Raw genomic sequence first — 23,617 nt, forward strand, 5'->3', positions numbered from 1 at the left:
CAACATATTATTTTTTTAAATAAAGTTTGATTTGATATCTTTTTAAACTCCGTGATATACGTAAACGGTAATGTTTGAAAAGAAAAAGCAAAATATCATTCTGATCAGATTTTGATTTGCTTGCTTTTAGTACACTACTAGAGCGAAAACGTCGTCTGCAAAACTACAAGAAACGTGAGAGGGTCAATAGGCCTACAAACTGGCCAGCCGTATGCCATTATGAATTTGTGTTGTCAAATAATCATGCCTGAGTTGTTCAATGATTCTGTCAACCTCAATTGATTTAATTTATAATTGATTTAGTCTCGAAGAGTTCACGTTACAGTCAGTGTACTTTAGTCCGCAGACAAGCAAAATTTTGCATTTTGTGACAAGATGTCCGGATATTTTTAAGTCTAATTGCTGTATCAATCATGGGTATTTGAGAAATGTTCCAGATTGATGTACATAGCAGAGTGTCAACGTTAGTGGAATAATCAAAGATCATATATTCATCTGTCCATATTGAATATAGGCTACAGTAGACACTAATGGTAAAAAAATATGTTTACATACTTGACCATTTATCAATCAATAATACATGCACATTAATTGTACATCATTTACTGTATTCTAATTTCTTCATTGTCTCCCATTTAAATAGAGTTACGCCCCTTTATTTAAAAAAATGGTCACTACAACTTCTCCTTAACCACCAGACTGATTTCAAAGTAGTTTATGCATAAATAGTATATCATGTACTTGTGCCTTACATTCACATTTGTCCTGCTTTCCCCCATTTTAAAGTTTTTTAACTGTAATACCCATTTAATTATGTCAATATATTTCATATTCAATATGATAATTCAACAGAACTTTTATAACATATATAGTTTGAAATAACTGCATGACTTTATCCTCTTTAAAGTTTAAAGAATATTTGATTGGGAGGAGATATCTCTGCCCATAAAAAAAAGGATGAATAGCAATACTCATGCAGTAATTTTTGACATGCTCTTTTTGGGATTTGCCATTAAAATTGGCAACCAGTTTATTATAGTCCTCATGTTAAATGGAAGAACTAATTGTTCGAATAATGAAATGAACTTTTGTTATCTGTCAAAATCTTTTCTTGCAGATAGATTGCTTTTTTTTAGTATGGAGATTGAAGAAAAACTAAAGCTAGTTGAGGCAGTTGTGGAGTATATGGATACAACTAGTAATCTGGAAAGAGTGAAACTACAATGTATACACTACAACAAGATAGAAAAGGTACAGTGTTTAAAACTAACCTGATAATGATCTGTAAACCTGCAGACATTCACCTACAGACAACTTATGGAAATTGGAATGTATATGTAACTGTACATGCAAACTCAAAAACTCTATATAATTTTCTGAATGAAAGTTTTGGTACCTTACAATTGACAGTAATCTAATGGCATTTCCTCACTTTTAGGGAATCTTTAAACCAAGGCATTCAGAAACATTTACCATGAACTAAGTTTGATGCATTGTACATTTATTAGATTGTTATTACAGTCTTGCTAGCTATGTATAGTGGCTACATGTATCATGCAGTGCTTTGAGTTTCTATTAGGCAATTCTAACCTACTTTTGAGGAAAAGTGAATATCACTTGCATTGATTGTCAGACAGTTATAGACATTTAAAGTAAAAAACATTTCATTTCTTTTTTTCATTTCAGGAAATGTTTTTGTACACATTTAAGATTCTAGTCAATCCAAGTGATGTCTGTGAAAAAGACGGTAGGTGCCTGATAAGTTTCTGTGTTTGTAAGAAATGTGCCATGTCTCGAAAATTTAAAAAAACCATCCAGATTTGTTCCATAAAAAATTGCTGTTTCCAAATTAAGTTTTATTTCAAGATAATTTCATTGGTTTCTAGCTTTGACTATCCGAATATCCAACAATTAAGACTTCAAATACTGGCATATATCGATCAGAAATCCAGATCTGCATGCATTCCAATTCCAATATGTATAATACATGCATTTCTATGTTCAAAGGACCTATACAATTAAAATACCAAGTTTGGACTTTGAATCAGTTTAAGTTACACTGTTTAGCCATATACTGCTTAACATTTTCACCATTTAGCTTTAAAGAGTTGGTTAAGAAAACAAATAAGGCATCACTACTGATTGAGTATTTAAAACAATGGAATATTGTTCATACAGGTCTCCTTGTTAGATAGTAATTTATTAATTCTCTATATACTTTAAATTAATCTAATTTTTAGATTTGAAAAAGACCTTGGCAAAAAAATCCAATTCCATTCCTTTAATTTGAAAGCGTTTCAATGATAACAAATGACATTTGTAATTATTATGCTAATTTAACCTACCGGCAAATTTATATGAAAAAGAGCTTACATGGCTTCTGATAATTAAAGGGAGATAATTACATTACTGTCGGACCATGATTGAGTTCCCAATTTAGTTGCTTTAATTAGATAATGAACAAGATACCTGATCAATATCAGCTTACAACCTGTGTCTTCCAACAATCTGTGGCAATTACCCATCAATTTCAATACCAGTATCCTCTGCTACTCTAGAAATAAAGAGGGACAGGAAGGCACCTCGATCTTTATGACCCCTAGCTACCACTACAATATCTTTTAATCATCTGATGCAAAAAATTGAACAAGATATTCATTTATCAAATCCAAGTGCCTGGTATTATTGTTTTTTTTTCTGTTCCAGCCAGCCTTGGTAACTGCATACTTTCAACTCCAGCAGTCGCCACTAGCCTTTTCCAGGAGGTAATTTAAGCTGTTAGTTTTGTTTTTCTAAATTCATCAAGTTCATACTGTATTATTTTCTTATATGTCAAATATAGATATATTCATACTTTTCAGTTCATATCTAAAACTTCCCATCGGAAGAAAAAACATTGTTTGGTTTTATCCATCCTTTTAATAATTTTCCTGTAGTTTGCTATAAAGATTCATTACCTATTACGCAATGTGTAAATCTGATTGGATAAACTTGTTAGAAAAAAAATAAAAAATGTCTCTATTTGTAAGAAATATTTCATATCTTCAAGTAATATTTCCAATGTACAAATGAAAGGCTAGTGTTTTTAATTCTCCCCCTATATATTCACAGGTAGTTTTCCAGGTGGTGCAGCTGCTCTCCCTATTACATGAAGATGTTACACTGTCCCAGATCTGTGTCATACTGAGGCTGACTTCACTACCGAGGATAACTCAGTTGTAAACATCTTTAAATGTCTTTTTACCGTAAATTACTTTATTTTTAGCTCACCTGGCACAAAGTGCCAAGTGAGCTTATGCCGTGGTGCGGCGTCCGTCGTCCGTCGTCCAGTGTCACTGTCAATATTTTACTTTAAACGACTTCTTCTTAATAACCGAAAGGCCTAGGGTGTCGACATTTCGTCAGAAGCAAACTGGGATGAAGGGATTAATGACCTTCACCCATTTTCAAGGTTACAGGGGTCAAATATGTTAAAAACTTTAAACATCTTCTTCTCAATAACCAAACTGCCCAGGGATATGATATTTGGCCAGTAGCATGCTTGGGTGAAGGGCTACCAAGTTTGTTCAAATGAATGACCTTCAATTATATTCAAGGTCACAGGGGTCAATTGTCTTAAAAAACCTTTAAACAACTTCTTCTGAATAACCAAAATGCCCAGGGTGATGATATTTGGCCAGTAGCATGCTGAGATGAAGGGCTACAAAGTTTGTTCAAATGAATGACCTTCACCCATATTCAAGGTCACAGGGGTCAAATATGTTAAAAACTTTAAACAACTTCTTCTGAATAACCAAAATGCCCAGGGTGATGATATTTAGTCAGTAGCATACTAGGATCAAGGGCTACCAAGTTTGTTTAAATGTATGACCTTGAATCATATTCAAGGTCACAAGGAGCAAATATGTTCAAAATATTTAAACAACTTGTTCTGAATAACCAAAAGGCTCAGGATGTTGATATTTAGTCAGTAGCATGCTGGGATCAAGGACTACTATGTTTGTTAAAGTGAATGACTTTGACTTATATTCAAGGTCACAGGGGTCAAATTTGTTTAAAATCTTTAAACGACCTCTTCTGAATAACCATGGGTCCCAGGATGTTGATACTTTGCAAGTTGCATCCTGAGATGAAAGGCTATAAAATTTGTTCAACATAATGACTTTGTTCGACTTTCAATCACAGGGGTGAAATGTTTTAAAAAAAATTAACAGGGTCTTTTGAATGAATTTTAATCATAAATACTGATATTTTGCCTGTAGCTTTATTTTAGATCACTTTTAAGGTTACAAGTGTGAGATTTATACCAGGTGAGCGATGCAGGCCCATTGGGCCTCTGGTTGTGTACTTAGTCTCATGAATTATGGCTGTAGATTTCTTCACAAATACTTGAATTCACGATTGAGAGAATGTTATTTCAATATTGATTATATATGTAGATACAAATATCAACAAAATTAATGTATGCAGAACATTTCAAATTCAAATAAAATGGTACAAATATTCCTCTCGTTGCATTAATCAAGTATTACAGTTGTATTATCTTGGTCTACTAGAAATCTAAGATGGCTTCCATTCGATTGAGATAGAAAATAAAAACAGGTGAGTGGTTGAGCCCATGGACCTACATTGTATATATTTTTGTCTTATGCATTTTTATTTTAAATCTATAAGGTAAATTTTCCATTAATGTGTGCAAATAAATCAACACTAAAAATATTGTATGGATAGGAAGGACAGGCCTTCTAATTTATGTTTTTTTTCTGAATAAAAACTTCCCTATCAGGTATGAAGTGGAACATGCTAACCAGCTAAGTGTGTTCTTCAACAAAACTGTGTTTGTACATCTGACTGGTATTATTGTGGGAGTAACAGCCACCTCAAAGTATACGTAAGTTCGTAATTTGATACATAGATTCTGTCAATAACTTATTATTAAGCTTTTTACCCATTAATTCAAGGAAAGAACTAGACATCATGAATTCAAATTTCTATTCAAAGATTTATTTTGAAAATCACTAAACAAAGAAAAATATTGCAATATTTTTTCCTTTTTGAATTCAAATTCTAGTACTGTATAATGTTGGGAAAAGGATGAATAAGCCAGATGAAGCATTCCAAGAAAAATGTTTTATAATATAAATGTATAAAGTAATTATTACGGTTGTTAAACAGTATTTTAAGGCCAAATTTAACTTCTCCATAGTCATCAAATACTCCATGCTGAATAAGTTTTTTGACAGAGTTGTTTTTCATGGAAATATGTGATATGATAAACACAACAACATCATTGCATCTATATTTTATTTAATGAATCTTTTTTTCAGATTTTAGATATTTTTTTAGCAACTAAGGCGATTAATTAATGACGATGACTTATTTGATTAGTGATATACTCCTGTGTTACAGACAAGGTACAAGGTACGCCTGTTATGACGAGGAGTGTGAGGGCCACAGTGGTTACCACTTCATCCGAGTCCATATGCCAGGAGCATCTGAGGCACAGACTATCAGGTATAGGGAGATAGTTACAAAAATCAAACAATCATCTACAGTTTATTAGTTGATTAACAGTTCAAAAACAACAATTTTTTTAATTTTTTAATTCTAAGTTTGAAGTTGTGGAAATACAGAAGATATGAATCACCCAGCCACTTAAAATTGTTGAGAAAATTAATTGTAGAAGTCCTCCATCCTTGCATGATCAGATGTGCTCAGTGGAAGAGCTCTATCTGTGGAGGGTTCAGAGGATGACACCTATAATACATGAATAGCTGTTTTTGTTTTGCGATAGAATTTTTTCAGCCTCATTTAAAAAAAAAAAAATGAGAATGAATTGCAAATGGAGCCTTAAGGTCATAGGAGTGTATTGCTAAACAGAAATAGGAAGTACATCCCTAGTTGAAAATCCAATATAGGGAGACAGTATCACAATTTCCGCATCATCTAATGTTTAATACTGAAGTGATGAATATTGTATACTTATTATTGACAGAACAGTGTGTTCTTTCAATATTTAAGTATTTCAAAGCAATCCAGGCATTAATTCAGTTGTTTTTTAATCAATGAGTCACATGTGTCCATTTTTCTGTACTTCAGAAACCGGCTACCTATTTCACTACTGTGTATATGGTTTTATTATAAAATGTCAATCTTAAATCGTTTATAGATAATCCATTTTACACAATTTCAGCATTTATGAAATCGAAATACATTAATGCAATACTAATCTATGTCAGTATCATTTTTAATTGACATTATTTTGCACACAATTGTGTGTTTCAATTTTTTTTTCAAAAGTCACTCCTTTTTACATAAATTTCCTTTTAAAATCCTTAAAATTCTGACAACCTATATTTTTTTTGTGGCAGAAAATTTTCTTTACTTCAAAGCAATATATCTACAAAATTTGAATAAATTCTACTGAGAGATGGCGACACAATCCTATTACCTTAATAATCCAGAGACCTTTGTTATCACATAAAGTGTCTACAGTGTAGATTGTATAGTGAATTGATTACAGCTCAATACTGTTTAGAAATATGTGAGTATGTCCCCCCAACAGTAAACTAATGGGCAGGATAATGGGACAGCCAGGTTAGTGTCGGCTGATTTAGTGGCCAAGTCTAAATTGTACATGAAGTCTGCATTGTAAAATATGGGCTTATTTGTTGATTTGGACAAATCAGTTTTACAATATTAAAATGTGATATTTCATGGATAAAACCGGATGATCCTGCCAATGTTAATGCAGACTTGAAAGCCACTGTTTGGAACATGATTGGAGCATGTTAAAGCAAAATGGGCAAGATTAAACTGCTGATGTCAATTTTATTTTTAATAATATGGTTTAAGTCTGCAGTTGAAGAAACTTTAAAAGCGACATTTAGGTAATGCCTCTGAAGATTTTAGCAATCAGTAAATTTACGGTCAAAAATTGACCACAAATTTACTGAGTGCTGTAATTTCTGCTCATTTTTAGCTCGCCTGCCTGAAGGGCAAGTGAGCTTATGTCATGGTGCGGCGTTCGTCGTCCGGCCTCGCCCGTCAACTTTTCCTTTAAATAACTTCTTCTGCAGAACAGACAGGCCTAGAGTCATATTTGGCTGAAAGCTTTGTTAGTAGGAGCCCTACAAAGTTTGAGAATGAAAATGACCTTGACCTACTTTTAAGGTCACAGGGGTCAAATATGTCAAAAACTTCAAACGACTTCTCCTGAAGAACTAAAAGGTATAGAATCTTCATATTTAGCTGATAGCTTCCTGGGATGGAGCCCAACAAAGTTTGAGAATGAAAACTACCTTGACCCACTTTCAAGGTCACAGGGGTCAAATGTGTTCAAAGCATCAAATGACTTCTTCTGAAGAACTGAAAGGTATAGAATCTTTATATTTGGTTGATGGCTTCCTGGGATAGAGCCGACAAAGTTTGAGGATGAAAATGACCTTGACCTTCTTTCAAGGTCACAGGGGTCAAATGTGTCAAGACACTTCAAACAACTTCTTCTGAAGAACTGAAAGCTATAGAATCTTTATATTTGGCTTGTAGCTTCCTATGAAAGAACCCAACTAAGTTTAAAAATGAAAATGACCTTGACCTTCTGTTAAGGTCACATGAGGCAGATATGTCAAACACTTCAAACGATTTCTTTTGAAGAACTGGAAGTTATAGAACCTTAATATTTGGCTGGTTATTTCCTGGGAAAGAGCCCAACATAGTTTGCGAATGAAAGTGACCTTAATCTACTTTCAAGGTCACAGGAGTCAGATATGTCTAACGCTTAGAACAACTTCTTCTGAAGAACTGAAAGGTATAAAATCTTAATATTTGGCAGGTGGCTTCCTGGGAAAGAGCCAAACAAAGTTTGCGAATGAAAATGACCTTACTTTCAAGGTCACAGCATTCAAATATGTCAAACAGTTCAAACTACTTCTTCTGAAGAATTAAAAGGCATAAAATTATAACATTTGGCTGGTGACTTCCTGGAATAGAGCTCACCAAAATTTGCAAATGAAAATGACCTCAACCTACTTTAGAGGTCACAGAGGTCCACAACATTTTAATGGATTTGTTCTTTAGAACTAAAAGAAATGGATTCATAAGATTTGGCTGGTAGCTTTTTGGAATAGAGCTAACCAATTTGAGAAGGAAAATGACATTGACCTACTTACAAGGTCACAGGGGAAAATATGTCAAGCAACTTCTGAAGAAGATTCAAAAAGCATAGAATCTTATAATAATATTTTGCTGGTAGTTTCAACAGATGGAGCCAACAAAGTTTGCAAGGGAAATATTTTTAGTGCAATATAATATTTATTGCTATGACTGCTTAATATTCATGTGAGCGATACAGGCCCTCTTGGGCCTCTTGTTATTTTAAATTTCAGTGTTTGCAATGTAGATAAGGAATCTATACAACTGTATATTTATCTTTCAGGAGTGATTTTAAATGTACTTTCTGTTGGAAACCCCTGAGAGAAGTAAAGACTTGTCGCACCTTAGCAGGTGAGTGATCACTTCACTCATATTTTTAACTTAAATGAATTTCTAGCTAAAGGAATTATTGTATATTGATAAAAGGTTAACTGTCACCATTGTTGGTACTACTATCTCTAGTGACAGCGATATTTGAAAATGTGTATAGACATGACTTATCATATTACATGAAAAGATCATACATACCAATTAAGTTCCCATTTTATGTATGTGATCAAATTAATTCAAAATTTCACTAACAAGTGAATAGAACCGTTTGTATGTCAAACAGCTTATGGTCAAATTTCCCCAACAAGTGAATAGAACCATTTGTATGTCAAACAGCTTATGGTCAAATTTCACTAGCAAGTGAATAAAACCGTTTGTATGTCAAACAGCTTATGGTCAAATTTCACCAACAAGTGAATAGAACGATTTGTATGTCAAACAGCTTATGGTCAAATTTCACTAGCAAATGAATAAAACCGTTTGTATGTCAAACAGCTTATGGTCAAATTTCCCTAACAAATGAATAGAACAATTTGTATGTCAAACAGCTTATGGTCAAAGTTCAGTAACAAATGAATAGAACAATTTGTATGTCAAACAGCTTATGGTCAAATTTCACCAACAAGTGAATAGAACCATTTGTATGTCAAACAGCTTATGGTCAAATTTCACTAACAAGTGAATAGATCCGTTTGTATGTCAAACAGCTTATGGTCAAATTTCACCAACAAGTGAATAGAACCATTTGTATGTCAAACAGCTTATGGTCAAATTTCACTAACAAATGAATAGAACCGTTTGTATGTCAAACAGCTTATGGTCAGATTTCACCAACAAGTGAATAGAACCATTTGTATGTCAAACAGCTTATGGTCAAATTTCACTAACAAGTGAATAGATCCGTTTGTATGTCAAACAGCTTATGGTCAAATTTCACCAACAAGTGAATAGAACGATTTGTATGTCAAACAGCTTATGGTCAAATTTCACCAACAAGTGAATAGAACGATTTGTATGTCAAACAGCTTATGGTCAAATTTCACTAACAAATGAATAGAACCGTTTGTATGTCAAACAGCTTATGGTCAAAATTCACTAACAAGAGAATAGAACCTTTTGTATGTCAAACAGCTTATGGTCAAATTTTACTAACAAATGAATAGAACCGTTTGTATGTCAAACAGCTTATGGTCAGATTTCACCAACAAGTGAATAGAACCATTTGTATGTCAAACAGCTTATGGTCAAATTTCACTAACAAGTGAATAGAACCGTTTGTATGTCAAACAGCTTATGGTCAGATTTCACCAACAAGTGAATAGAACCATTTGTATGTCAAACAGCTTATGGTCAAATTTCACTAGCAAGTGAATAAAACCGTTTGTATGTCAAACAGCTTATGGTCAAAATTCACTAACAAGTGAATAGAACCTTTTGTATGTCAAACAGCTTATGGTCAAATTTTACTAACAAATGAATAGAACCGTTTGTATGTCAAACAGCTTATGGTCAAATTTCACAGGTCAATCCAATTAAACAAATTAAGAACCACAATTTGTTTACTTTGTATTTTTTGAAATTGTATATATACACTAAGTTTTCACTATGCAATGATTTAGGAAGTAAATAATCCACAACTGTCTGGATAATTATTTTAGTAAAACACTATACACGGTATGCTTCACAGAAACATTTTACTGTTTGCATGACAACTTTCATCCAATTTATTACTTTTTGGATCATTTCTCAGACAGAGTTATAGCAGAGGTTGTACCTGACACTGTATTCAGACATGGAAACAGCAACTCATTCAAGTTCCTTGAGCAGGCCATCCCCATATATATTAGAGGCAAGTATACCCATAATGAAACTACAGCTTATATTCTTACCAGTAAGGTCAATATTTACTCATGAAATAATCTAGATAAAATATTAAATTGACATTAGGCATTGTTTGTTTTTTTAAGTTATTGTATGCCCTTTACCAGTAATAAAATAATGAAATGATGATAGTTTAGTTGTCTTTTGAATCATTTTCAAAAATTAGCAAATCTGAAATGTTTTCTTGAAGCAATTATATTTCATCATGAAGATGTTTCAAATGAAAAGAATATCAGGTTCATGTTGTTTTCAACTTTTTTTTTAAAGTTTTCAACATTGTTTTTTCAATCCATCATGTTGACCTGTTTCTACTGATTCCAATAAAATCAGGATCTCTGTATAGGCCCTTTCTTACTAGTTAAGGTGCCTATTTTATACATTTTTCAACACATATTTTACCTCTCTTAGCAGTTCTGTTCCATTTAAAAAAATATTTGATTTCTCGGTTATCAGACTTTAAACAAATCATTAAACTTAAACATTTTTTTCTAAAAAAAACAAATTCCTTATGTTATTTTTATATCAAGGTTTTGTTTATCTGACATATTTGGCATTTAAATGTTTTATTCCTTTTTCACATAGTACAAGTGTATTTACTGTTAAAAGAAAACAATACCATTACAGAAAAAATACAACTTCACAAGAGCTCGTCACAACTTACAATCTAGGGGAGATAACTCTCCAATTGTAATACCTGCACACTGCCCTGAATTATTAATTAATTAATAAAATGCATTTTCAACAGTCCAACTTATATATATATGTTATTTGACAATATAATTAAGCAAATTCATTTTTTTGCATACCCCTGGTAAAAAGATTTGCACCATGTGACATGTCTTCAACAATAATATTCTTAAAGGAAATGCTATTCAAACTGGATTTGAGGAAGTTCAACCTGGTAATTGTGAATTCACTTTCTTTTACTAGTTGAGTTTTATTTACTATGTGTTCCTTGCCAGTATTACCCAATACAGTATTCCTATAGGCGATTTGACGAGGTGTGTGGAGATTGGTGGATGTTACGATATTATAGGACTCATACAGAAAACTCAGCAGGACGAGAAAGTTGTCATGGCAATAGAGGTATTTTATTTAACATTCTCTTGAAGAAAAGTTTTCAGAAGTTATCTTCTGTGTGGTTATATCCCTTTCACTGCATGGTAGTGAATTGGTACATAGCTTGACCAAAACATTATTTTTTTTAAAGTAATTTTGCTACTTTTTCAACCTAAAAAATGACTTTGATTATTGTTTATTAGCAACAAGATCTATGAAAACAAATGATGTGCAAACATCATGCAAATTCATTGCACTTAACAATGTGTACCCCGATACAACTTGTATTATTACAATAAGTTCATAATGTCAATGCTTATAAACGAAATTTAAAAAAATCAGAATTTAATAATGTATTAATTTTTTTTACAGGTTAATAATATGAAAAAGGTATGTTACAAAAATAAATTGTCATTCAGATTCTGAGATTGTGGATATAATTTCAATGATTTTCATAGTTCTATATCATCATTTCATTAAACACACTGACTCCATTTCAAGAAACGATATTTTTTTTTATTTTTTTAAAGAAATATTAAATATGTACGACTTTCAAAATTATGTACAATGAAGAGGACATTTTGACTAGATTTTGTTAGTTATAAAAAGAGAAACATAAACCTATTCAATTAAGATAGAAATTTCTTGTTTTTAGTGTGAGAGAAATATGAGATTATTGTAAAATTATTTAGGATCTGAAAATGGTTAAGATATATATCATTCAAAATCTCAAAAGCTAAGAAACCATATTAAGACTGTACATGTAGCTAATGGGTATAATATTTACTCAAAAGCAATAAATATATTAAATGTGTTATCATCATCATCATCACAGTTGATATCATCTCAATAATTGCAATTAACAAAATCACACATGAAGGGAATGAATTACAAAAATATATCTGTTTATTGAAATATATAATTTATAAGTTGTAAAAGCTATTAATGGAAAGGTTAATGACTGATAGAAGAAATTTATTTGTTGCAAATAATAAATTGACATGAAATACATGAATAAATTATTTCAATAGCAAGATTTCTTTCTTAAAATTTATATTTTCACTCATGCAACAAATCTGTGTGTGAAACAAGTGGTCAAATATTTAAATTCAAGTTGACAACAGACAGAATAATGTGGAATACAATTAACAAGAATGAATGGTTAAATCTGTATCATGAAATAATCGACTGATTTTTTAGGTGGGCATGATGGATATGAGCCCTGCTGTTAAATCTGCTGTCCTTCCTGATGTAATCTACAAATTATATCAAGGTAGTAATGTTCACATAGAGAGTGGATACATTTCAGTACACACCTTGTATATATACATGTATATAACATAATAAGGCTGTATATATTCAAGGAATATCATCACATAATTCCTATACAAACTTCACAGAAACTATTATTTTAAAACTGAAAGGATTCTAAAACATTTTTCTGTTCTGCATTAAAATTTAAAATTACAATTTCATAGAAAATACCATTGTCAAATATATATTCATAGATTGAATGTGTAAATGTTTAGTGCTATTTCCGTATTGTAACCTGTTTTATTGTCTTTTGCCATCGGATATGTGTATTTATTTATTTTTTTGTAGACAGGAAGCATTCCCCCTGGAGCTTTGTACTAAGTCTGGCATTTTTCTTTGGAGGTTTGTCACTTCAGTTCATATTGTGTGATAAAGTAACATTAGAATAAAATGATTGTAGAATAAATATTAAATCCTGCTACCATATTTGACCTACTCAGTGCTCAGTGTGTTTGCAACATCGCAAAATAAAATACAAAAAGAATTTTGTCATCTTCTAAAATGCTACAATCGTTTCTAATGGTGAAAGGATAGTTCTGTTTATGGATTCCATGGAAGCCGAGACATCCACATTTAGATACTCAGTTTCACTATACATTTGTTGTCAATAAGAATATGTTGGCTTCTGTCGTGTAAAACAATTGTTTTCATTTTCACAATTGTTCTTTTGTACTCTTACAATACATGTCATTTATAGAAGCAGTTTGACAATATGACAGCTGTACTGTGATTCCTCTTCATAAGTCCCCAAATAGATGTTTCAATTTTTATTTACTTGATCCCCTATGAAATCAATGTGCAATAAATTCCCTATGAAAATAATACAGGAGATATCAGTCCTTGTGGTACCTACCTCAAACTGAAGCTGTCACTGCTGGTCAGCCTGATGTCTCTACCTCCAACAAACAAGGTTAGCACAGAAATCATTTAATGGATCTATGTACATATGTACACATACTTGTCATATTTTCAACCTGCTGAGAGAAAATAAAACAAATTAAACCCGAGATTGTTTTATAAATCTTATGTCTGATAGGTAGAATTCTCATTTGAAATTTGATGAAGGGTCCTTATTTCTTCACTTCAAATATCTCGTAGTTCCCCAGCTTTTTAATTACTTCAAGAATTCATTTAAATTTTAGTAAAAAAATAATTAAATATGAAGAAATGCTTGACAATTAGAGTCGTTGATTCCTTCAAATTTACAAAGTAAAAAGAGAATAAGATATGTATATATTGCTGAAAGGACTATATTGAAAAACCTGGGAGAGCATATTTGATACATGTTTTTACCAAGGAACTAAATCATGCTCAATGAATTTTAGCAAAATTATATGTGCACCACCCTATAATATTTTACTGGGGAAAACATGTTAACTTTCTCAATGAAATATCAATGATAACAAAAAGTTTCAAATGGGAACATTTCGCAACCTCGGAGATATATTCACAAAATCTGCGGTGAAAATGATATAATAAATCTCAAATGAGGCTCCAAAATGAACGATACATTGTATAACTACAACAGACAAAGCCATATTTTATCTTTATTGCACAGATACATACGTATGACATTTGTTTTTACTTGTTGTGACAGTCCTCATTCAGACCTTTACATGTGCTGGCTATTGGTCAAGACACGTTCATTCTGAACCAGCTGATGACCTACACACAACACTTCTCCAACAGAGCTTGTGTTTACTCCTCCATCAACAACCTTGCTGGCAAGGTCTCTAAAGACAAGTACGCCAGCTCTCAGTACTTCATAGACGGTAAGACAATTTATTTTGAACAAGCAGAAGCTCTTTAGTATCAACATTTTCGCTTTAGAAAAAAAACTTTCTGGAAAATTATTCAGTATAATGATTTATTTCATCTATCAGCCAAGCTGAATTTAAAGCACTGTAAAAGTGTTTTTACTTGTACAAGTTACTTTTAAATGTTATTTTCATATCCAATGTCTTTACCTAATATTTTTTATCATTCAGTTATTTCATTTTCATTTTTTTCTCCATATAATATTACATGAAAACAATACAATTACAAAAAATGCCCAGCTCACAACCCTAAGTTATTAACAAGTTTATTAAATGCATTTTCAACAGTCCAACTAATCACCAGATGTTGTTTGATTATATTATTCTGCTGGACAAAATTGTGACAGTTCAACATTTAAAGGACTCCATCAAAATATGTAACAACCCTCCTGCCACGGCGATGGACCTGACGTTTCAAAACTAGTAAAACACATACAAGTTCAAAACCTCAAAAGAGACTGACATGGTTGAACATAAAGGGCCATAACTCCAAATATTACCGTTGAACAATAGTGGTAATAGAACTTGTCTAGCTATCATGATAATGAACCTTTCTATTAAGGTGGCTCGACACATCGTCATCAGCGTCCATTTTCGTGACGTACTTCCGGAAAAAGTACAGCTCGGACTCAATTATCTTGATCGAAATGTGCATGTACACCGTGTCGTCATTTCCGTTTTGCGTATCGGGTATTCAATATCGTAGTGCAAATTATAGTAACACCTGGGCCGTTTGCGTTTAAACGGTCAAACCGATCGGACCACTGTTGTTCGTTTATTAAATAAGGTAAGACCTAGTTATCTGATGCTGCTTTCAGGCGAGCCTTGAGAAAGCCTTGCAAGTCTTGCATACACATTTGTAGGTCCGCCAGGATTTATACCCGGAATTGTTACATTTATAAACGGTCAAACCGGTTGTTCCGCATAAACGAACAGGCCCCTGGTAAACAATAGTACACGTGCGTGCCGATGATATGTCAACACCCGATATCGAGATTTTACCGGGAAATGTATAATCACACGTACTTCAGGAATAAAGCTTTCCAATTCATTGACATAAACAGACTCACGGGAAGACAGTGACATGAGACCAGACGACCTCAAGAAGGTCATATAGGAAACACATGGAATGCGGACGTACCAACCTCATATGTGCATATCACGTGCTTACACGAGTTCATAAGCTGAGGGAGTTTCGCTCTGTCGATTAAATCGTGTTTACAAATGTAGTCTACTTACTCTGTGAAAATAATGTTTTGTAAAATATCAAGATACCTATGAAATGCATGTGTGAGGGCACGTGAGAACGGCATACCATGCGATAGCCTCTGGTCACATATGTACCTGACATGTAATTATAAATATACCGTGAGTTAGCGGACTGTGGAATGATGTCCAAAGTGTACATGACTGAGGGTAATTTGGTTCCATTAAAGAACAATAAATTGATAATTTTGATATCATATTTTTGATTTATTTCCATCATTTGTTATATGTAAACAGAGACAACTGTCATTGTGTAAATGTCATCCCTCTGCAAAAAGTTCCGATTTTTTTCAAGGAAGATAACTCTCACCCGGATCAAAGTGATTGTAAAATGTAAAATAAATTAATTATAAAGCCATTGTGTATATTTTGTTCAATTTCCCACTCTATATGTATAGATCTGTGTGTCCTGTTTGCTTTTAGCTTGTAGATAATCACTTTTATCCGTTCAAATTCAATAAAAAACACTTTGTGTAACATGTGTTACATATTTTGCGATAAATAAAATATTTGTAGGATTAATTATAAATGCTTCTTTTCATTTTTTTATTGTTTTTATTGTTCCGAACAATGCCACACACAAAAAAAACCGGAAAATATTAAAAGTGGCGAAAATTCAATTTTTTGGTATTTTTTCCAAAAAATTCCCCAAACTATCGGAATGTTTAGATTTTCATAAAATTAACTCTGCATAGTTGCATAACCATTATATGAAAGTTTCAACGAATTTTGCTGGTTAATTGCGAAAGTGTGGAGCCACCTTAAGTTTGAAGTTAATCCATTGAAAACTACTCGAGATATCGAGCGGACACTTTTTTGGCAATTGAATATAGGGCCATAACTCTGTAAATTACGGTTATCGAGCTTGTCCATGCTATCATGGAAATGAACCTTCCTATGAAGTTTGAAGTTAATCCATTGAAGCCATTGTAGCTTTATACCTTTATAGTTTTCCTCTATAATTCATCACCCCGAGGTCATTTGTCCATTTCATGGTGTAAATATGCTAATCTGAAGCTCCATTTGACTGCACCAAAGCTTTGTATAGCCCTCTTTCACCCGAAATTAATAAGTTAGGATCAAATTGGGGAAAGGGAGAGGGTTATATGAACACAAATATAAATACATGTTCAAAGAACAAAAAAAACCTTTAGGTGTAGATACTGTTAGGACTCTTCCAGTAAAAAGTGATATATAAAGATATATATCACACTCTAACATAATCATTCTAGTGTCAAATTCTACTTAACATTTTTTCGTTTTTTTCAGGTGGATGTCTTCTTTTTGGAAAAGATGGAGTGTGTTATCTTGGTGATGTCTGCCGGTTCAGAAAAAGCATATGTGAACAAATACGGACAGGTAACATCTATCAATCCATCTCAGTTTCTCCATCCTATCTGGGTCACTGACTCATGTTTGGACATTTGATACTTGGGTATATACACAGTAATAAGAAAGGTTTTGTCGGTTACCAAAATGGTAACACCACAACCTCAACTTGGCATTTGACCTTGACTTTAAGTACATGCTGAAATACAGGTTTACAGAGCATTTCATGTATGAACCTCAGACTTGGAATTATGAAAAGGCAACATGTCCCATTCAAAACTGTTAATAATACCACTTCTATTTGACCTTTGACCTTGACCAAGTAAAACAAAACAGGTTTTTGGGTCATATATCTTGCCCAAAGATTCATGTATGGAAATCGTTTGGTTGTACTCATAAAAATAATAAAATATAATAATAATAATCTTTATTTAACGTCGTGTACAGTTGTCAACAATAAACAACCGTGCCAGCGAAGGGATAACAACTAACCCTATCAGACATCACTCTCTTTTTTCCCCACCACCGCTGGGGATCGAACCGAAATTGTTGGGAGAGCGAGTAGTCTGAAGCTCACGCTTGGTAGCACACAGTAGCTAGTACAATGACTGTGCACGTTAGTGGTCACGGCTACCGAGGCATGATATCATGGTCAAGTTGTATCTCTGGGGTCAGTGCATTCTTTATTTCTGTATTTTTTCATATGGAAAGAAGGGGTTATAAAGTATTCAATATTTTCATAAGAAAATTTATCTTCCTGAGGAATTAACATATGCTTTTTGCCTTAAAATATGGAGAAAATGTCTGTAAGACATGAATGCCCCCGCCACCATGTGATTTTTTTTTCAATGTTTGCTAACGTTCTGTCTACAACAACTTTGATAACACACCTGAAATCTGTATAAACTTTGCTCAAAATCAGTAAGGAAATGAAGAAGCTAGTGACGACACTGAATCGTTTGATGACTTATATATAGCAACAGTGACCTTGGCCTTTACCTTCGAATGCTGAAACACAAAGGTTACAAGGTATTATCAAACCTGATCTTTGTATAAATTTTGATCATCATAAATCCATCAGAAAATAACGTTGGAAGACTGATGACACTTAATTGGTTGATGATTTTCTTTTAAATACCAATCGTGACCTTGGCTTTGACCTTAGAATCTTGAGACATGAAATTCTCATACATGAAATCTGTATAAACTTTTATGAAAATCTGTTAAGAAGTGGTTAGAGTGAGGGCAATGGATCAGTTTATGATTTTCTATAAACAGCAACCTTGACCTTGGAACCCTGAAACACAGAGCGGTCAGAGGTATTCTTATACCGGACTGTTGTATAAAGTTTGATCAAAATCTGTCGAAGAAAGGAGTTGCTAGTGTTTTTACATTGATTCGGACAAAGACTATATGCTAACCCCCCATTTTATGGCAGGGGCATTCAAAATAATTTTTACTTTACATAACAACAACACGAAGGAAAAAATGCTGAGTGAAAGTGTGACCGTCGGCAGACTTTATTATAAAACTATTATTTTCAGCTCTTAGTAATGGCAAGGTGACAATTGACATAGCCAGTAAGTACACAGGAGGCTTACCCCAGAAGGTGGAGCAGAAATTGGAATGTTTGGTGTGGGCTTACACAGACTCCATCACCAACAAAAAGCCTCAGCATTTTGATGACATTTTCACTGGCTGTGAGATGGGCAACATGGCAAAACCCATGTTGGAGTGAGTCATTTGAATATTTTACCAGAGCGCATGTTTGTAAGATTATAGTTTTAAAATAGGGTTTTGATTCTGTGGACATATGTACATGTATGCTAACTGACTATGGTGTAAAGTAATTATTATGACTCCACTGAAATTCTGTTTATCTTTATGTATGTTGATTGCTCAAATCCAACTGGAGTCGCTCCTTCTCTCTAACAAAGTGTTTGGTATGATCTGGACAGGGGTGAAACTCATGACTTAAACTTAAGTTGTCTGATGTTGATTTTATTTTCACTTTTACATTTGAAGTTGACTAGGTGAAGAAAATGTTTTAATATTCACCTATAATTTTGTATTTTTCTTTAGTTTTGGGTGTTGTAGGTTTACCTGTAGCAAGTTGAGGTTGGCTAAAATTGTAATATTTACCTGACTTTTACCTGAAACTGTAATAGTTACCTGACTTTTACCTGAAATTGTAATATTGACCTTATTTTTACTATAATATTGACCTTGCTTTTACTTGAAACTGAATATTGACCTGATTTTTACCTGAAATTGTAATATTTACCTGACTTTTACCTGAAACTGTAATTGTTACCTGACTTTTACCTGAAATTGTAATATTGACCTTATTTTTACTATAATATTGACCTGGCTTTTACTTGAAACTGAATATTGACCTGATTTTTACCTGAAATTGTAATATTTTCCTGCCTTTTACCTGAAACTCTAATAATTACCTGACTTTTACCTGAAAATGTAATATTTACCTGACTTTTACTATATTATTTACCTGATTTTTACCTGAAATTGTAATATTTACCTGACTATTTTACCCGACTCCTACCTGAAACTGTAATACTTACCTGACTTTTACCTGTAGTGTGTTCAGCCTGCTCCAGTTTGTTGACAGTGGAGACAGCAGTACCAGGGAGGAGGTAGCATTGAGGTGTGCTGACCAACAACTTACGTCATCTTTGGAACTGGACACTGACCATGGTCAACTGGAATCTAGTGCATCTCCCATTAGTGACCACGACATGGCCCAGGTTCATATCTGTTTTCTGGTCTCTTCAACTATGTGTTGATGTGTACAGCACTATTATCACAAGATCATTATTTAAGTCTTGTTGTTCCAGCCACCACTTATCTGGTTGTCCTACTATAAATACTACTGATATCTGTGGAACATCTTCCTCCCCATAATCATCAATCAAATACTGAAACATTTGCATACTATATTTTATGTTTTAGGGACAAAAGACAACTATTGAACAGTCTAATTAATGTAAGATCTCTCCTTATACTAAGTAGCAAAATGCAATTGGAGATAGGATTTTAAATAAAATTATATATTGCTTCTAAAATTTTAAAATAAAGTGACTAACTTTTCCTTTTAGTCAATTTGTTTTAGTACCAACTGTTATTTTTAGGTCACCTGAGCTTTGCTCAAGTGACCTATTCTAATCGCTTTTCGTCCGTCGTCGTCCGTCGTGCGTAAACTTTTACATTTTCAACTTCTTCTCAAGAACCAGTGGATGGATTTTTTTCAAACTTGGTCAGAATCATCCTTGGTAGATGAGGCTTCAAAATTGTAAAATTGGGATTCCTACCCCGACCCCTGGGGCCAGGGCGGGGCCCCAAAGGGAAAATTAATCAATATTTCAAAAATCTTCTTCTCCAGACTCAGAGGTACTACAGTGATTTTCTCTACGTGGAAAGAAAGATCATCAGGGGCTTTACTTAAATTGTAAATTTCAGGACCCCCGAGCTATCCGTTCTCCCTTGGGGAGGGGGTAAAGTTTACTATAGTTTATATAGGGAAATAACACTTTTGGGTATATTTTGACAACTTTCTGTAGGAAATTATTTTTACTTGGTGAGAATTATCCTTGGAGGTAGATGGTTTCAAATTGTAAAATTGAGATTCCTACCCCGACCCCTGGGGCCAGGGCGGGGCCCCAAAGGGAAAATTAATCAATATTTCAAAAATCTTCTTCTCCAGACTCAGAGGTACTACAGTGATTTTCTTTACGTGGAAAGAAAGATCATCAGGGGCTTTATTTAAATTGAAAATATCAGGACCCCGAGCTATCCGTTCTCCCTTAGGGAGGGGTTAACGTTTAATATAGTTTATATAGGGAAATAACACTTTTCGGTATATATTTTATCCATTTTCAGCAGAAAATTGCTCAAACTTAGTCAGAATCATCTTGGGTAAATGAGAGTTTTACTTTGTAAAATTAGGATTCCTGCCCCATCCCCAGGGGCTAGGGCGGGGCCCCAAAGGGAACATTTACCAATATTTTCAAATTCTTATCCATTGATGACATGACAAGTATTGTATTTCACTTAGTTTACATGCTGATTTCCACATCACATCTAAACAATAAAATAAAGCTACCAGTACCTATGATATAACTCAGGTGACCGCTAAGGCCCTTGGGCCTCTTGTTATTAAAATTTAGGAGTTTTTGTTATCAGTTTTTGCGGCTAGCACAAGCCAGCCAGCCTACAACAAGCCGAGAAGCTGACAGCCTTATCCACAGGTACTATGTAGCTAGCAGGAAGGTACGCTCCTCAAACAGTGACGAACCCAGCATCCCTGTCACTGCACTGCAGACCATGTAAGACTTAATTGTTATAGCTGGAAGTATTGCATTCAGAACTTTGTTTAGGCCTAATCGCTCTAGACAAACAGAATATTTTACAAACGTCAAGGTCACAGCTATAGAATCTGCTATACATGATGGAAAATTTGCTTGTCCACATACTTTCTAAAATTTTCAACCAAATTTTATAAATTTCACTCCATTTTTCTTAACATCATATCCCACTCTGCTTTTTTTACTCCTACATATGCAAGCTTCAGCTCAACCTCCATTATCATTGTGTAAGATTTAGCAGTTATCTACACTATTCTATTAATCGGACTACAACAATAATGTCAGCAGGCTTGTAACATACTGCTTGCAGTAGTCTTGTTTTAAAGATGACTGGTTGCCAAAACATTGCATTTGACCTTTCTCCAACCTTTATTTATTCATAGCCAGTTAGCTGAACAGGAGTAGGAAACAAGTATTTCAGCATCTGGTTCAGTTTTTCTCTTCTCTATCACAGTTGTAGTTTAGCTATTGGTCACACCAAACTGAGTCTGCGGTCTGTGGTCACGGAGGAGGATGCACTTATGGCGATCAAACTATACGAGGAATCTATAACTGCAAGGTTTGGTAAGCCAGTCTCGTTGTGTCAGTCCGACATTAAGCTTTCACCTGATTAAATCAATCTATTGGAAACAAATCCAACATATCTTTAATGGGAAATATATGTTTAGGAAATTTCAAATTTTGTCACATTAGCGTGTTTTCAATATAGGAAAGACATTTTAAAAATACGTAGAAAATTATGAATTGTGAAGAGAGAGTACCGTTACATTTGTACATCAATTTCGTCAAAGTATATACTTTTTTTAAGTGATTTAAAATTAAGTGGGCTCAACTGTATATTGTTTACAACATGAACAACTGTAAAATTAACTTAAGATCATTCTATCATATGAAAATGTTGGTTTCCAAAGCATTTTTGTACCAGTATGATGTTAAATCTACATAATTTTCCAGGTTATTCAGTTTTGAGTGTCCAGCCATCCCCACACCTACCGGTCAGTCAAACTAGTGATTTCCTGGGATACGAGGTACATAAATATAGATCTTGATTTAGTGACTTATAACCTGAAAGTCTAGTTTCTGTAACATTACCATTGTAGTCTAACTTAAGCCCTACACTAGTAATGTCAATTGTAAATTTCGCCCTTTACGTTTGACTAGTATGTTTATTATATTGTCATTTACTTATTTTTGCTTTAATTATAAATTCCCTCTAGATTTCTGTACAGAGGGCAAAAGAGTGAAAGGAAAAATGCGGCGTAAATTTCATGCTTTACAACAAGTTTTTAAGATTAATGATAAAGATGTAACTTGAATCCCTTATAAGCTATTGACTTGAAGCTATTATTTTTTGAAAAGTTTGCTACAGACATGGGCCTTCATTGTTCTGTATACAATTTAATAGATACAAATTTTCATCTCGAAATCTTTGTGGAAATATTTCTCAATTAATGGAAATATCCTTATGTGTAATGAGTGTTGAGTTGATTTGGGCTTGTGTATGCTAAAGTTATGGTAACAATATGTTACAGGCTCAAACATGTGGCTATAAGCATGACTTTATATAAATGTGACATTTTGATCTTCTCTTTCAGAATGACAGACAAATGAAACAATTCTATACAACACTAGTGCGCTTCTGCACAGCACAATCTTACATGGAGGAGTGATGCCTCAGAAAGAAATGCAAACAAGCTTTGATGATTTGAATAATACTCTAAAGCTGGACTTTGATGATTTGTGAATTATGGTTTTTTAATGATTATAAATGTACATGGAGGATAAATACTTTACTGCTGCGAATGAATGCTAGTTTTATTGCCAATTCTTTGTTGCATAAAGCAATCAATGCGATGTGGTATTGTATTTCAAAGTAAACTGATTTCACTAATGAACATGCAATGTAGATTTCTGATAAGCTGCATACAGGTACAATTATTGACCTGTCTAGAACATACCTTGTGATAAATGATTAGTGACTGTGATATTTAACAAGTTACTTGGGTTCATTGCCAATAAAAGTATTGATTTCCTACAATGCCCTTGTGTATTTTTTCAGGAAAATATAAAAGATTCATTGTTCCA

At 33.4% G+C, this 23,617-nt stretch overlaps 1 protein-coding gene across 1 annotated transcript; it reads left to right on the forward strand.

The window, feature by feature from the left end:
• The first annotated feature begins 139 nt into the window (after nt 1-139).
• Nucleotides 140-23,606, forward strand: LOC110467084 (MCM domain-containing protein 2-like). Its single transcript, XM_021523996.1, has 22 exons — nt 140-174; nt 1,118-1,251; nt 1,687-1,747; nt 2,707-2,765; nt 3,112-3,218; nt 4,787-4,891; nt 5,410-5,514; nt 8,438-8,505; nt 10,235-10,333; nt 11,354-11,451; nt 11,797-11,814; nt 12,625-12,697; nt 13,027-13,080; nt 13,566-13,648; nt 14,336-14,510; nt 17,091-17,180; nt 18,695-18,884; nt 19,750-19,915; nt 21,351-21,493; nt 21,987-22,096; nt 22,487-22,560; nt 23,128-23,606. Exons 2-22 carry the CDS (start codon nt 1,138-1,140, stop codon nt 23,200-23,202), a joined length of 2,067 nt encoding a protein of 688 aa, XP_021379671.1. The 5' UTR covers nt 140-174; nt 1,118-1,137; the 3' UTR covers nt 23,203-23,606.
• Nucleotides 23,607-23,617: the final 11 nt, after the last annotated feature.

Source organism: Mizuhopecten yessoensis, unplaced genomic scaffold (assembly GCF_002113885.1).
Source record: "Mizuhopecten yessoensis strain PY_sf001 unplaced genomic scaffold, ASM211388v2 scaffold1721, whole genome shotgun sequence".
Classification (NCBI taxonomy): Eukaryota; Metazoa; Mollusca; class Bivalvia; order Pectinida; family Pectinidae; genus Mizuhopecten; species Mizuhopecten yessoensis.

Excerpts from the sequence above, each read along its gene's own strand:
- LOC110467084 (XM_021523996.1), top strand. The coding sequence starts at position 1,138 with ATGGAGATTGAAGAAAAACTAAAGCTAGTTGAGGCAGTTGTGGAGTAT. Across the intron at positions 13,081-13,565 it reads TCTGGCATTTTTCTTTGGAG|GAGATATCAGTCCTTGTGGT; the intron begins GTTTGTCACTTC and ends AAAATAATACAG. Across the intron at positions 14,511-17,090 it reads CTCTCAGTACTTCATAGACG|GTGGATGTCTTCTTTTTGGA; the intron begins GTAAGACAATTT and ends CGTTTTTTTCAG.